The sequence below is a fragment of the Nerophis lumbriciformis genome, linkage group LG16, assembly GCF_033978685.3.
Source record: "Nerophis lumbriciformis linkage group LG16, RoL_Nlum_v2.1, whole genome shotgun sequence".
Lineage (NCBI taxonomy): Eukaryota > Metazoa > Chordata > Actinopteri > Syngnathiformes > Syngnathidae > Nerophis > Nerophis lumbriciformis.
The window spans coordinates 5,650,978-5,668,124 of NC_084563.2; the positions used below are offsets into that span (position 1 = coordinate 5,650,978).

Here is a 17,147-nt window from a genome sequence, read left to right on the forward strand (position 1 = left end):
GACTAATTAGGAGTCTTTGTTTGCTTAAGGACTATATATAGTTCTTCGACTGCAATAATAAACATATGTTTAGTGTACCGTATGTTTTTTGTTCAAATAAAGCCAATAATGACATTTTTTGTGGTCCCCTTTATTTAGAAAAGTATCAAAAAGATACCAAAATATTGGTATAGGGACAGCCCTAACAACCCTGTATCATAGTCATATTGTGTTTTATTGTTTTTAGTCCGACAACATGAGTTGGATGTACAGTCGTTTAATAAAAAAAAAAAGCACCCAACTACCTCACCAGGCCTGGTTGCCATGACGATGGACCACGACCCTATGGACAGAGCAGTACACGTAATCTCCCAGCAGGCTGCATTATTTATGCCAACTTGGCCCTGAAAGCAACAGAACAGAAATGACACACAAGAGCAAAGGAGCGACACCGACTGGACAAAGAATGATCTTTACAGGTAATACAGAGTACTCACGCTTTATGAATGACAGCTAATCAATTTAGATGATTTTTGACCATATTTTTACTCACAATTAGAGAGCATGCCAGCTGTTTATTGGAGATAAAGTGCTAATTTGAATGAATATCTTTAAAAAAAAAACAAACCCCAATAAATAGATTAGAAACTCTTCATAATAGTATATTTCTTGCTATTGTCTCACTGAGCTGCAGCGATTGTTTATTCGAGGCAAGGTGCACATTGGAATGGAGCATTTTGTAATGATCTCAAATAAACACACACTAAACACAAACAATATTTTGCAACAAATGATGATAGTATATATTTTGTAGTCTTTTTTTTTTTTTACATTAAAATCATACTTTATATTGACTACACTGCAGCCAAGTTTTTATTTGAGGCAAGGTATTTACTGGATTGGAGTTTCTCATAATGATCACAAATAAATACATGATAAACAAATAATGATAGTATCATTTTTTTCGTTTTTCTTACTGAACTGCAGCAGGTACAAGGTGTTTATTCGAGGCAAAGTGTTCATTGGAATGGAGCATTTCATAAATATTTGAAATCAATTCCACAATAAACACACGTCTTCCGCAACACATAATACTTGTATATATCTTGTAATTTCCTAACAATAAAACATATATTATATAAACACATAATGACAGTTTACTTTTTGTAGTTTTTGCCAAGAATAAAGAGTTATATTTAATATTTACAGAACTACTGCCAGGTGTTTATTAGAAGCCAGGTGTTCATCAGAATGGAGCCTTTTATAATGAGCTCAAATAAATACATGATAAACACATAATGATAGCATATATTTTCTTTCTTTTTTTGTCACAAATAAAGAATGATACTTCATATTTTCCAAACTGCAGCAGGTACAAGGTGTTTATTAAAAGCCAGGTGTTCATTGGAATGGAGCATTTCATAATGCCAGATAAATACATGATAATAAACAAACACACCTGTGTGTATATATATATATATATATGTATGTGTGGGAAAAAATCACAAGACTACTTCATCTCTACAGGCCTGTTTCATGAGGGGTTCCCTCAATCATCAGGAGATTTTAATAGAAGCATTCACATACCATGGTTTATATAGGGCACGCAGTGGGTAGGTACAGGCTGGCGTAGGTGCGTGGTGATTGGCTCATGTGTTACCTAGGAGGTGTTTCAATATGTGACGGCATGCTGACACAATTTCGCTGCGCTTGTTGAGGGATGACAGGTATGGACGGTATATAATAAACAGTATCTCTTTCAAGCATAGGTTGCATCTTTTATTACCACTATTGTAAGGTGTGCTGGATGCAAGAATTTGCCATGTTATTGAATATTCAACATTATTGTCTTTGAGGTCCCAAATGTGTTTGCTGAGTTCTGTAATATTCCGCAGGTTTTGGTTCCTGAAAGAAGCCTTGTGATTGTTCCATCTGGTTTTGAATTCTCCCTCGGTTAATCCTACATATGTGTCGGCTGTGTTAATGTCCTTGCGTGTTACCTTTGATTGGTAAACGACTGATGTTTGTAAGCACCCCCCGTTGAGAGGGCAATCAGGTTTCTTGCGGCAGTTGCAGCCTTTGTTGGTTTTGGAGTCGCTCTGTCTGGGGGCAGACGGCTCATTTGCAATTGTTTTGTTGTGGTTTGAAATAATTTGTCGTATATTGTTCATACAGCTGTAGCTCAATTTAATGTTGTTCTTGTTGAATACTTTTCTTAGGGTGTTGCCTTTGGGGAAGTGTTTGCCGATCAGAGTGAGGAATTTGTGGCCAATATTAGTTGAGACGTTTTTGCTGTATGGGGGGTTGTACCAGATAATGTTGTTTCGTTTTCTGTTCTTTTTTGGTTGGTTTCCTGGCGTGGGTTCATAGGTGAGGGTGAAATTGTATCCGCTTTCATCAAGTGCTTTTTGGTACGGGGGGGTTGCTTGGTCAAATTCAGCTTTGCTGGATGACAGCATCGATAGCCTTTTATTAATTTCGGTAGGTATTCTTTTCGTGGTGGTGGGTGGGTGGTTGCTGTCATGGTGCACGTATTGGAGTGTTGTGTTGGATTTCGTGAATGGTTGGTAGCTGTTATTTCTCAGGTTGAAAGTGGCGTCGAGGAAGTTGACGGTTTGCTTGTTGGCTTCAATCGTGATCCGTAGGCCGTTCTCTTTGAAAATTTGGCATATGCGCTTCTTGGTATTCTCGCTGCTCCTTGGCGAGGCGCGACACACTGCCAGTCCGTCATCACAGTAAATACCAAGGTTCAGGTTGAGGCTAGCGAGCTGGGAGAGGAGGAAACTCCCAACGAGTTCACACGTTTCCACTCCATCAAAACTCTGTATATATATATATATATATATATATATATATATATATATATATATATATATATATATATATATATATATACGTATATAAGTCGCACTGGAGCCCGGCCAAACTATGGAAAAAAACTGCGACTTATAGTCCAAAAAATATGGTAATAAATATACTATATAACTATATATATATATAACTATATATATATATATATATATATATATATATATATATATATATATATATATATATATATATATATATATATATATATATACAGGTAAAAGCCAGTAAATTAGAATATTTTGAAAAACTTGATTTATTTCAGTAATTGCATTCAAAAGGTGTAACTTGTACATTCTATTTATTCATTGCACACAGACTGATGCATTCAAATGTTTATTTCATTTAATTTTGATGATTTGAAGTGGCAACAAATGAAAATCCAAAATTCCGTGTGTCACAAAATTAGAATATTACTTAAGGCTAATACAAAAAAGGGATTTTTAGAAATGTTGGCCAACTGAAAAGTATGAAAATGAAAAATATGAGCATGTACAATACTCAATACTTGGTTGGAGCTCCTTTTGCCTCAATTACTGCGTTAATGCGGCGTGGCATGGAGTCGATGAGTTTCTGGCACTGCTCAGGTGTTATGAGAGCCCAGGTTGCTCTGATAGTGGCCTTCAACTCTTCTGCGTTTTTGGGTCTGGCATTCTGCATCTTCCTTTTCACAATACCCCACAGATTTTCTATGGGGCTAAGGTCAGGGGAGTTGGCGGGCCAATTTAGAACAGAAATACCATGGTCCGTAAACCAGGCACGGGTAGATTTTGCGCTGTGTGCAGGCGCCAAGTCCTGTTGGAACTTGAAATCTCCATCTCCATAGAGCAGGTCAGCAGCAGGAAGCATGAAGTGCTCTAAAACTTGCTGGTAGACGGCTGCGTTGACCCTGGATCTCAGGAAACAGAGTGGACCGACACCAGCAGATGACATGGCACCCCAAACCATCACTGATGGTGGAAACTTTACACTAGACTTCAGGCAACGTGGATCCTGTGCCTCTCCTGTCTTCCTCCAGACTCTGGGACCTCGATTTCCAAAGGAAATGCAAAATTTGCTTTCGTCAGAAAACATGACTTTGGACCACTCAGCAGCAGTCCAGCTCTTTTTTTCCTTAGCCCAGGTGAGACGCTTTTCGCGCTGTTTCTTGGTCAACAGTGGCTTGACACGAGGTATGCGGCAGTTGAAACCCATGTCTTTCAAGCGTCTCTTGGTGGTGGATCTTGAAGCACTGACTCCAGCAGCTGTCCACTCCTTCTGAATCTCCTCCACATTTTTGAATGGGTTTTTTTTCACAATCTTGACCAGGGCGCGGTGATCCCTATCGCTTGTACACTTTTTCTGACCACAGTTTTTCCTTCCCTTTGCCTCTCCATTAATGTGTTTGGACACAGAGCTCTGAGAACAGCCAGCCTCTTCAGCAATAACCTTTTGTGTCTTTCCCTCCTTGTGCAATGTGTCGATGGTTGCCTTTTGGACAGCTGTCAAATCTGAAGTCTTCCCCATGTTTGTGTAGGCTTCAGAACTGGACTGAGAGACCATTTAAAGCCCTTTGCAAGTGTTTTGAGTTAATCAGCTGATTAGTTTGTGGCACCAGGTGTCTTCAAAATGTAACCCTTACACAATATTCTAATTTTGTGACACACGGAATTTTGGATTTTCATTTGTTGCCACTTCAAATCATCAAAATTAAATGAAATAAACATTTGAATGCATCAGTCTGTGTGCAATGAATAAATATAATGTACAAGTTACACCTTTTGAATGCAATTACTGAAATAAATCAAGTTTTTCAAAATATTCTAATTTACTGGCTTTTACCTGTGTATATATATATATATATATATATATATATATATATATATATATATATATACATATAGTTATATATATATATATAGTTATATAGTATATTTATTACCATATTTTTTGGACTATAAGTCGCAGTTTTTTTCCATAGTTTGGCCGGGCTCCAGTGCGACTTATATATGTTTTTTTCCTTCTTTATTATGCATTTTCGGCAGGTGCGACTTATACTCCGGTGCGACTTATACTCCGAAAAATACGGTGTTTACTTGACTGCGGTAAGTGCCTGGTGTTAACATGAGGTAAACTTCATCATCTCTTTCCCTTTATGCTCACATGTGACTCACACAAGGTCCGGATGGTGTCGGCAACTACAGGCCGAGGCTGCATCATTCCCCTCAGTACGTGGGTGTGGGCTCCCTGTCCCCCGAGGCTACGGGCGACCTCACCTATCTGACACGGGCCGCACCGCACGCCCCCCCACCTCTGCCCAAACATGCCTTGGTGGGCGAGGTGGGCTGGGGCTGGCAGTACAACCAGCTGGTGAACAGTGAGACCTTACATAGCGGCATGCAGATTAAGGTACATTTTACACTAAGCCTTCTTTTAGGATGATTCAACCACATTGTTATCGTATGTGTGAATGCTCCAAAGCGGGCTTTCCCTTGACAAATTCCAAAAATTCCCACATTTCCCAGAATTCCAGGTTTTCCGGGACATTTTTCCCATTCAAAATGAATTGTCCATTTTTCAAACTTCCACCATTTCCACATTTTTCACCCGATTCAAACCATTCCACCTTCAACACATTCCACTCATCCTGCACATTCAAACTATCATTTTTGCAAGTTCAAAGGGTCCTTGCCACCTGGCGAGTAATTTTGAGCTGGATGTTGGAAGTAACACAAGCACTTTTTCTCCCGGTGAAAATGTTCTTAGCGGAGTCCCGCTGTTACACACGCGCTGCTGACGTTCCTGGGCATGGAGCAAATTCTCGCGTGACAAGTGCCCCACCGTGTGGCGTTTTGCTCGCATGTCAGTCAATCAATCAATCAATGTTTATTTATATAGCCCTAAATCGCAAAAAGTCTCAAAGGGCAGTACAAGCCACAACGACATCCTCAGTACAGAGCCCACATAAGGGATGTCGATGTGAATGACTATGAGAAACCGCATATGTGGGTAACCCCCCCTTTCTAAGGGGGGTTACCGAAAGCAATGAATGTCGAGTGACATAATATTGTGAAAGAACAGTCCTTAGTGGATCTAACATAATAGTGAGAGTCCAGTCCATAGTGGGGCCAGCAGGAGACCATCCCGAGCGGAGACGGGTCAGCAGCGTAGAGATGTCCCCAACCGATGCACAGGCGAGCGGTCCACCCCAGGTCCCAACTCTGGACAGCCAGCACTTCATCCATGGTCACCGGAACCGGAATAACCCGGCGAGGACGTATTAAATTTCGTTTTTGCTGGAGCTTGGACCCTCCTCCCAGCTTTCCTTAATTACGTCCAAAACCCCGCGCGGCTTCCTGCCGTATAATAACTCAAAAGGCGCAAAGCCTGTGGAGGCCTGAGGTACCTCCCGCATTCCAAACAGTAGAGGATCCAGCCATTTATCCCAATTTGGTTTGTCCTTGTGCGTAAATTTACGCACAAGCATGTAAATCTAAATTTACATGCTCATATTTTTCATTTTCACACTTTTCAGTTGGCCAACATTTCTAAAAATCCCTTTTTTGTATTAGCCTTAAGTAATATTCTAATTTTGTGACACACGGAATTTTGGATTTTCATTTGTTGCCACTTCAAATCATCAAAATTAAATGAAATAAACATTTGAATGCATCAGTCTGTGTGCAATGAATAAATATAATGTACAAGTTACACCTTTTGAATGCAATTACTGAAATAAATCAAGTTTTTCAAAATATTCTAATTTACTGGCTTTTACCTGTATATTTTATTTTTATTTTTATTTTATTTATTTATTTTTATTTGTCCTTTCTCACCCATCCGCTTCTTACTCATCCTAGCCGCTCAGGCAAATCATATTGTCTAAAGATGCATTTTTCCATGGATAACGTGACGTCATCACGCTCGTGCCGCAAAGTCAAGCGACAATTAGTGCACAAGGAAAAAAATATGGCGAAATCGTTGGGGGAACGTAGAATAGACTCTGAGTGTAGAGTTTTTATACATCAGTGAACATATGACTTTTTTTTTTTTGTTCAATGTAAGGAAAAGGCAGTTTGTCTAATCTGCAATGAGACAGATTTCAACCCAATGCGGCCCCCGGGTCAAAAACTTTGGGGACCCCTGATCTGTACTATAATACTGTATGAGGCTGGATTCCTCACTTGTGTTGTGTGGTGAAAATGGTTGTGTTTGGTTCACCGACCTTTGGCACATTTTCACTTTGGCCCTGTGGTACCCCTAATCATACTTGCCAACCTTGAGACCTCCGAATTTGGGAGATGGGGGCGTGGTTGCGGGGGCGGGGTTGAGGTGCAGGCAGCATACCCCTTCCCCTTCGAGCTGTCCTGGATGAAATTAAATTCTTTTTTCCAATCATTTTGGAACTTGCAAGGGTATTTCTTCTTCTTACTCGTCGTCGCCATGTCTCGTCTTCCTTCTTCTGCTTCGTCTCCTTCTTTTTGTGTGTGCAGTTGTGCACTGAGCTCCAAAAGCCGTAGATGTTATTGTAGCGTCCCAAAAGAGTTAGTGCTGCAAGGGTTTCTGGGCATTTGTTCTGTTGTGTTTATGTTGTGTTACGGTGCGGATGTTCTCCGGAAATGTGTTTGTCATTCTTGTTTGGTGTGGGTTCACATATTTGTAACAGTGTTCAGGATTCAGGATTCAGGATGCTTTATTATTGTCCATTCTTTAACATGTACAAACCCCGTTTCCATATGAGTTGGGAAATTGTGTTAGATGTAAATATAAACGGAATACAATGATTTGCAAATCCTTTTCAACCCATATTCAGTTGACTGCACTACAAAGACAACATATTTGATGTTCAAACTCATAATTTTTTATTTTTTTTTGCAAATAATAATTAACTTAGAATTTCATGGCTGCAACACGTGCCAAAGTAGTTGGGAAAGGGCATGTTCACCACTGTGTTGCATGGCCTTTCCTTTTAACAACACTCAGTAAACGTTTGGGAACTGAGGAGACACATTTTTGAAGCTTCTCAGGTGGAATTCTTTCCCATTCTTGCTTGATGTACAGCTTAAGTTGTTCAACAGTCCGGGGGTCTCCGTTGTGCTATTTTAGGCTTCATAATGCGCCACACATTTTCAATGGCAGACAGGTCTGGACTACAGGCAGGCCAGTCTAGTACCCGCACGCTTTTACTATGAAGCCACGTTGATGTAACACCTGGCTTGCTGAAATAAGCAGGGGCGTCCATGGTAACGTTGCTTGGATGGCAACATATGTTGCTCCAAAACCTGTATGTACCTTTCAGCATTAATGGTGCCTTCACAGATGTGTAAGTTACCCATGTCTTGGGCACTAATACACCCCCATACCATCACACATGCTGCCTTTTACACTTTGCGCCTAGAACAATCCAGATGGTTCTTTTCCTCTTTGGTCCGGAGGACACGACGTCCACAGTTTCCAAAAACAATTTGAAATGTGGACTCGTCAGACCACAGAACACTTTTCCACTTTGTATCAGTCCATCTTAGATGAGCTCAGGCCCAGCGAAGCCGACGGCGTTTCTGGGTGTTGTTGATCAACGGTTTTCGCCTTGCATAGGAGAGTTTTAACTTGCACTTACAGATGTAGCGACCAACTGTAGTTACTGACAGTGGGTTTCTGAAGTGTTCCTGAGCCCATGTGGTGATATCCTTTACACACTGATGTCGCTTGTTGATGCAGTACAGCCTGAGGGATCGAAGGTCGCGGGCTTAGCTGCTTACGTGCAGTGATTTCTCCAGATTCTCTGAACCCTTTGATGATATTACGGAGCGTAGCTGGTGAAATCCCTAAATTCCTTGCAATAGCTGGTTGAGAAAGGTTTTTCTTAAACTGTTCAACAATTTGCTCAGGCATTTGTTGACAAAGTGGTGACCCTCGCCCCATCCTTGTTTGTGAATGACTGAGCATTTCATGGAATCTACTTTTATACCCAATCATGGCACCCACCTGTTCCCAATTAGCCTGCACACCTGTGGGATGTTCCAAATAAGTGTTTGATGAGCATTCCTCAACTTTATCAGTATTTATTGCCACCTTTCCCAACTTCTTTGTCACGTGTTGCTGGCATCAAATTCTAAAGTTAATGATTATTTGGGTTGAAAAGGATTTGCAAATCATTGTATTCCGTTTATATTTACATCTAACACAATTTCCCAACTCATATGGAAACAGGGTTTGTACAAGACACATAAGAACTGAAATTTCATTTTGGGCACAGTCCCACTAAGAGCAGACATACGTTACAGGGAGACAAGACGGGACCGCCGACGAATCAGCCACTTAGGGCGCTCCTTAAAAAAGGTGGGAAAAAGGTGATATTGGGAAAGGGGGGAAGAGTAAAAAATATCAGTCTAAGGCTGGACCCTCGGGAGGGGGTCCAGACTGGTCCATTTAGCATAGCACACATAAACATGTTACATATAATCACAACAACTCGCAACAGGGGGGGATTTGGGGCCCTGGAGGCCGGCCTGGTACTATAAAGCGCTACTCAGCCGTCCAAAACCCCGAAGAGGAATTAAGCGGTGGTGAGAGGCATTGTGTGGGGGTGGGGGTGGGGGGGGGGGTGTTTGTATGAGTGAAGTGTAATGTTCATGAGCCCAGAGTCGTTCTGCATGAAATATTAGTAACAGTGTTAAAGTTGTTTATACGGCCACCCTCAGTGTGACTTGTATGGCTATTGACCAAGTATGAATTGCATTCACTTGTATGTGTGTGTGTGTGTGTGTGTGTGTGCGCTTGAAATGAACGTTATCAGTAAACCAGTTAAAAGATCATACAACGTGTCAGCATTTCTTGACATCTTCGAGTAAAGACCATTGTTAAATCCGTCCAACGCTACATTATTATGACACGCTGTTTATATGGAGGAAAAGCGGACGCCTGGACAGCATGCGGCTGTTAAAGGGGAACATTATCACAATTTCAGAAGGGTTAAAACCATTAAAAATCAGTTCCCAGTGGCTTATTTTATTTTTCGAAGTTTTTTTCAAAATTTTACCCATCCCGCAATATCCCTAAAAAAAGCTTCAAAGTGCCTGATTTTAACCATCGTTATAAACACCCGTCCATTTTCCTGTGACGTCACATAGTGAAGCCAACACAAACAAACATGGCGGAAAGAACAGCAAGCTATAGCGACATTAGCTCGGATTCAGACTCGGATTTCAGCGGCTTAAGCGATTCAACAGATTACGCATGTATTGAAACGGATGGTTGTAGTTTGGAGGCAGGTAGCGAAAACCAAATTGAAGAAGAAACTGAAGCTATTGAGCCATATCGGTTTGAACCGTATGCAAGCGAAACCGACGAAAGCGACACGGGAGAAAGCGAGGACGAATTCGGCGATCGCCTTCTAACCAACGATTGGTATGTGTTTGTTTGGCATTAAAGGAAACTAACAACTATGAACTAGGTTTACAGCATATGAAATACATTTGGCAACAACATGCACTTTGAGAGTGCAGACAGCCCAATTTTCATCAATTAATATATTCTGTAGACATACCCTCATCTGCGCTCTTTTCCTGAAAGCTGATCTGTCCAGTTTTGGAGTTGATGTCAGCAGGCCAGGGAAGCTAGGGTCGATATTCTTCTCTTGATCATCTTCGCTGGCATAAGGGACGGTGTGAGCCAAGACATCCAGGGGGTTTACCTCGCTCGGCCATTGCTTGCCGTGCTGCCGAGGTCCTTTGTCCCTGAATTGCTCAAACACTCCGGCAGATTCAACGTGGGTCTGGCGGCAGATTTCTTTGACTTTATGGTTGGAAATGCATCTGCTTTGAGTGTCGCAGGATATCCACACATTCTTGCCATCTCTGTCGTAGCATAGCTTTGGTCGGTAAAGTGTGCGGAACAAACGTCCAATTTCTTGCCACTTTGGCATCTTTGGGCCACTGGTGCAACTTGAATCCGTCCCTGTTGGTAATGTTACACCCTCCGACAACACACCGACGAGGCATGATGTCTCCAAGGTACGGAAAACAGTCGAAAAAACGGAAAATAACAGAGCTGATTTGACTCGGTGTTTGAGAAAATGGTGGATTGCTTCCCGATGTCGAGAGCGAATACTAGAAAGTCGTTTAATTCCCCAAAATTCACCCATTTAGAGTTCTTAAATGGGTTAAAAAAATATATGGTCTTTTTTTCTGCAACATCAAGGTATATATTGACGCTTACATAGGTCTGGTGATAATGTTCCTCTTTAAGGGGTGAAGGTTTCAAGTGAGAGAGGGCGCTAAAGGCAGTGCCTTTAAGGCACGCCCCCAATATTGCTGTCCAAGTGGAAATCGGGAGAATGGTTTCCCCGGGACCTTACCGGGAAGGCTGGACTGGAGAGGAGGCTACGCCGGATAGTCGAACCTCGGATTCAGGAGGAACAGTGTGGTTTTCGTCCTGGTCGTGGAACTGTGGACCAGCTCTATACTCTCGGCAGGGTTCTTGAGGGTGCATGGGAGTTTGCCCAACCAGTCTACATGTGTTTTGTGGACTTGGAGAAGGCATTCGACCGTGTCCCTCGGGAGGTCCTGTGGGGAGTGCTCAGAGAGTATGGGGTATCGGACTGTCTGATTTTGGCGGTCCGCTCCCTGTATGATCAGGGTCAGATCTTGGTCCGCATTGCCGGCAGTAAGTCGGACACGTTTCCAGTGAGGGTTGGACTCCGCCAAGGCTGCCCTTTGTCACCCATTCTGTTCATAACTTTTATGGACAGAATTTCTAGGCGCAGTCAAGGCGTTGAGGGGATCTGGTTTGGTGCCTACAGGATTAGGTCTCTGCTTTTTGCAGATGATGTGGTCCTGATGGCTTCATCTGGCCAGGATCTCCAGCTCTCGCAGGATCGGTTCGCAGCCGAGTGTGAAGCGACTGGGATGAGAATCAGCACCTCCAAGTCCGAGTCCATGGTTCTCGCCCAGAAAAGGGTGGAATGCCATCTTCGGGTTGGGGAGGAGACCCTGCCCCAAGTGGAGGAGTTCAAGTACCTCGGAGTCTTGTTCACGAGTGAGGGAAGAGTGGATCGTGAGATTGACAGGCGGATCGGTGCGGCGTCTTCAGTAATGCGGACGCTGTATCGATCCGTTGTGGTGAAGAAGGAGCTGAGCCGGAAGGCAAAGCTCTCAATTTACCGGTCGATCTACGTTCCCATCCTCACCTATGGTCATGAGCTTTGGGTTATGACCGAAAGGACAAGATCACGGGTACAAGCGGCCGAAATGAGTTTCCTCCACCGGGTGGCAGGGCTCTCCCTTAGAGATAGGGTGAGAAGCTCTGTCATCCGGGGGGAGCTCAAAGTAAAGCCGCTGCTCCTCCACATCGAGAGGAGCCAGATGAGGTGGTTCGGGCATCTGGTCAGGATGCCACCCGATCGCCTCCCTCGGGAGGTGTTTAGGGCACGTCCGACCGGTAGGAGGCCACGGGGAAGACCCAGGACACGTTGGGAAGACTATGTCTCCCGGCTGGCCTGGGAACGCCTCGGGATCCCCCGGGAGGAGCTGGACGAAGTGGCTGGGGAGAGGGAAGTCTGGGCTTCCCTGCTTAGGCTGCTGCCCCCGCGACCCGACCTCGGATAAGCGGAAGAAGATGGATGGTTGCCCCGGGAGATTATCGGGAGGGGCACTGAAATTCGGGAGTCTCCCGGGAAAATTGGGAGGGTTGGCAAGTATGCCCCCTAATGTAGAGTTTTAAATGTGAACACTTTTCAGTGCATTTTACTGTGAAATGATGAGACGAAACTGATCATGGTGCTCTTTTTGGTGCAGAAAACCGACGTACGAATTGCGCTGGAAGAGCGAGCGAGCCACATGTTCCAGCCCCAGCAGTAAGACTAATAGCATTTGAGCATGTTGCACTCAGAATCCTGTTACAGGTCCGAGTCTTGCAACATCTCAGGTTTGCAGTGTTGGTTGTCTGCATTGTAGTGTTATCTGCACCACCACCCCCTCATCCATAATGCAACACTTTCACTTTTGCAGCCTGCACACATAAGAACAGATAGCCTCCCTGCAAATAAACAGCAGTTAGAGGAGCTTTGAGGCAACACCAAGATCAATCAAGAAAGAAAACTTCACAGTTCTGATTTACTGCCTCTCATGACTTTTCATTGATTTCCCAATGGCAGAGAGAAGAGAAAGGCTGGGACACAAAAATCCAAAAACCAAGTCTGACATGAAGAGCGGCGATCTGGGATGTGTCCAGTTTTATCAAGTCACCATAACATTATGCAAACATATTTTGAGGCGTATGCATGATTGTTACGATAAATGCACTGATGTATGTTGTGTACATATTTTCCTATATTTGAGTTTGAGTTTATTTGGAACATGCATGTACACAACATGATACATCACACATGCATGCATAGGGATGATGTTTGATAAGAAATGATCGAGTTCGAGCCCATTATCGAATCCTCTTATCTAACCGATTCCTTATCGATTCTCTTATCGAATCCAGATAGATTGTTGTATATGGAAAAAAACACAATATTTGGTTTAACAAAAGCTCACTTTTATTTTATAAGAAAAAAATAAAATAAAATAAATAAATAAATATTGACTGTTGTTACCCCAGCGTTTCTCAAAGTGTGGGGCGCGCCCCACTGGTGGGGAATAGAGACATGACAGGTGGGGCGCGAGGAACGGGAGGAAATTTAAAAGTGGCACTTTTATTGTATTTATTATTGAACTTGATGCAAGTTATTTGATTTATTATTGAACTTGATGCAAGTTATAACACTTTATTTGATTTATTATTGAACTTGATGCAAGTTATAACACTTTTGTTTTATTTATTATTGAACTTGATGCAAGTTATAGCACTTTTTTTGATTTATTATTGAACTTGATGCAAGTTATAACACTTTTTTTGATTTATTATTGAACTTGATGCAAGTTATTAGATTTATTATTGAACTTGATGCAAGTTATAACACTTTTTTTGATTTATTATTGAACTTGATGCAAGTTATAACACTTTTGTTTTATTTATTATTGAACTTGATGCAAGTTATAACACTTTTTTTGATTTATTATTGAACTTGATGCAAGTTATAACACTTTTTTTGATTTATTATTGAACTTGATGCAAGTTATAACACTTTTGTTTTATTTATTATTGAACTTGATGCAAGTTATAACACTTTTTTTGATTTATTATTGAACTTGATGCAAGTTATTTGATTTATTATTGAACTTGATGCAAGTTATAACACTTTTTTTGATTTATTATTGAACGTGATGCAAGTTAAAACACTTTTTGATTTATTATTGAACTTGATGCAAGTTATAACACTTTTTTTGATTTATTATTGAACTTGATGCAAGTTATAACACTTTTGTTTTATTTATTATTGAACTTGATGGAAGTTATTTTATTTATTATTGAACTTGATGCAAGTTATACCACAGCTGCACAGTTATTTTATTTATTATTGAACTTAATGTTATTTTATGTTATTGAGTTCGAATGTATACAACTTGATGTTCAATAAATTTGAAAATGTTAAAGCTTGGCATTAGCGCTCTGTTGGGGCGATGGGGGCAGGTGGGGCTTGAAAACTCCCCCTTGTCCAAAGTGGGGGATGACAAAAAAAGTTTGAGAACCACTGTGTTACCCAAAGTATAGTAAGTGGGATTTTTCAGAAAAACAAATATATACAGTAACACAAAAACAACCTGTCTCTGTGATCCATCCATCCATCCATCTTCTTCCGCTTATCCGGGTCGGGTCGTGGGGGCAGCAGCCTAAGCAGTGAAGCCCAGACTTCCCTCTCCCCAGCCACTTCGTCCAGCTCCTCCCGGGGGATCCCGAGGCGTTCCCAGGCCAGCCGGGAGACATAGTCTTCCCAACGTGTCCTGGGTCTTCCCCGCGGCCTCCTACCGGTCGGACGTGCCCTAAACACCTCCCTAGGGAGGCGATCGGGTGGCATCCTGACCAGATGCCCGAACCACCTCATCTGGCTCCTCTCCATGTGGAGGAGCAGCGGCTTTACTTTGAGCTCCCCCCGGATGACAGAGCTTCTCACCCTATCTCTAAGGGAGAGCCCCGCCACCCGGCGGAGGAAACTCATTTCAGCCGCTTGTACCCGTGATCTTGTCCTTTCGGTCATAACCCAAAGCTCATGACCATAGGTGAGGATGGGAACGTAGATCGACCGGTAAATTGAGAGCTTTGCCTTCCGGCTCAGCTCATTCTTCACCACAACGGATCGATACAGCGTCCGCATTACTGAAGACGCCGCACCGATCCGCCTGTCGATCTCACAATCCACTCTTCCCTCACTCGTGAACAAGACTCCGAGGTACTTGAACTCCTCCACTTGGGGCAAGATCTCCTCCCCAACCCGGAGATGGCACTCCACCCTTTTCCGGGCGAGAACCATGGACTCGGACTTGGAGGTGCTGATTCTCATCCCAGTCGCTTCACACTCGGCTGCGAACCGATCCAGTGAGAGCTGAAGATCCTGGCCAGATGAAGCCATCAGGACCACATCATCTGCAAAAAGCAGAGACCTAATCCTGCAGCCACCAAACCAGATCGCCTCAACACCTTGACTGCGCCTAGAAATTCTGTCCATAAAAGTTATGAACAGAATGGGTGACAAAGGGCAGCCTTGGCGGAGTCCAACCCTCACTGGAAACGTGTCCGACTTACTACCGGCAATGCGGACCAAGCTCTGACACTGATCATACAGGGAGCGGACTGCCACAATCAGACAGTCCGATACCCCATACTCTCTGAGCACTCCCCACAGGACTTCCCGAGTGACACGGTCGAATGCCTTCTCCAAGTCCACAAAGCACATGTAGACTGGTTGGGCAAACTCCCATGCACCCTCAAGGACCCTGCCGAGAGTATAGAGCTGGTCCACAGTTCCACGACCAGGACGAAAACCACACTGTTCCTCCTGAATCCGAGGTTCGACTATCCGGCGTAGCCTCCTCTCCAGTACACCTGAATAGACCTTACCAGGAAGGCTGAGGGGTGTGATCCCACGATAGTTAGAACACACCCTCCGGTTCCCCTTCTTAAAGAGAGGAACCACCACCCCGGTCTGCCAATCCAGTCTCTGTGATCACTATAGGAAAATATCCATGCCTTGAGGCGTTATTTCCGGTCCATTATTTTTGCTGCTTGTGTGACATCACAGGAAATGACGTATCTCAGTCTAAAGAAACAAACTCTTTTTCTTTACTATAGTGGCCTCGATAACGGGAACCGGTTCTCAAAAAGGGATTCGAGTCCATGGAATCGGTTCTTTTCTTATCGAACGGTTCTTTTCTTATTGAACAACCGGGAGAACCGGTTTCGAACATCATCCCTATGCATGCATACAACATGATGCATCACAATTACCAGTTTTTCTATTCAACATGTTCGAAAGGGAGTAGGAAGAAGCAGAGCTGATTTAATCCTACCCCCTTTTCCTTTACATAGCAGTTGCTAAAACTTTTTTGTTCACTTCATGTTCTCAATTTATTCACAATATAATCTAATAGTAATAACAATAAAAATAAATAAATAATTAGTGACGTAAGTTATATTTCATAAGGTGAGATGAGTAAGATTATCTAGAAAATGAATGGATGGATTAAATAAATTCAGAATGTTTATCATGGTTTTTCTTCTTTGTACTTTGTAAACACTTTAAGTTTGAAGAGTTGCTTGAAGTGGATCATATTAGTACATTGTTTGATTGCTTTGCTTAGTCCATTCCATCATTTAATTCCGCATGTTGATATACTGAAGGTCTTAAGTGTTGTACGTGCGTACAAATGTTTGAATTTAAAATTTTCTCTAAGATTATATTTCTCCTCTTTTGTTGAGAAGAATTGTTGTATATTCTTGGCTAGCAGGTTAAAGTTTGCTTTGTGTATCATTTTAGCTGTTTGATTCAATAAATAAAGTGTTTGTATGTTCTCTATGTCCAACATGATGTATTATTATAAATGATCTTTTCTGTAACACTGTTAATGAATGAAGTGTACTTTTGTAGTTATTCCCCATTTTTCTACACAATAACTCAGATATGTAACACTAGTGAGCAGTAGAGAATACGGAGTGATTTTTGGTCTAGAACAGTGGTTCTTAACCTTGTTGGAGGTACCGAACCCCACCAGTTTCATATGCGCATTCACCCAACCTGTCAGGCTTGCCCCTGACAGTTTGGTTGTGTTTTAGTTTTTCCTCTGTGTGTGTAGTATTTCCTGTCAGCGCTCTTGTTTTGGTTCTGTTTCCTGTTTGTCTTTCTTTTTTTTTTTTTTTTTTTTTTTGTCTGTTTGTCTTTC

The 17,147-nt window shown here is 42.4% G+C and overlaps 1 protein-coding gene across 1 annotated transcript; it reads left to right on the top strand.

The window, feature by feature from the left end:
* Nucleotides 1-403: 403 nt before the first annotated feature.
* Nucleotides 404-12,683, top strand: LOC133616913 (protein SPMIP2). The gene is made up of 3 exons (XM_061976489.1): nucleotides 404-458; nucleotides 5,006-5,235; nucleotides 12,621-12,683. The coding sequence occupies exons 1-3, from the start codon at nucleotides 404-406 to the stop codon at nucleotides 12,681-12,683; spliced, it is 348 nt and encodes a 115-aa protein (XP_061832473.1).
* Nucleotides 12,684-17,147: the final 4,464 nt, after the last annotated feature.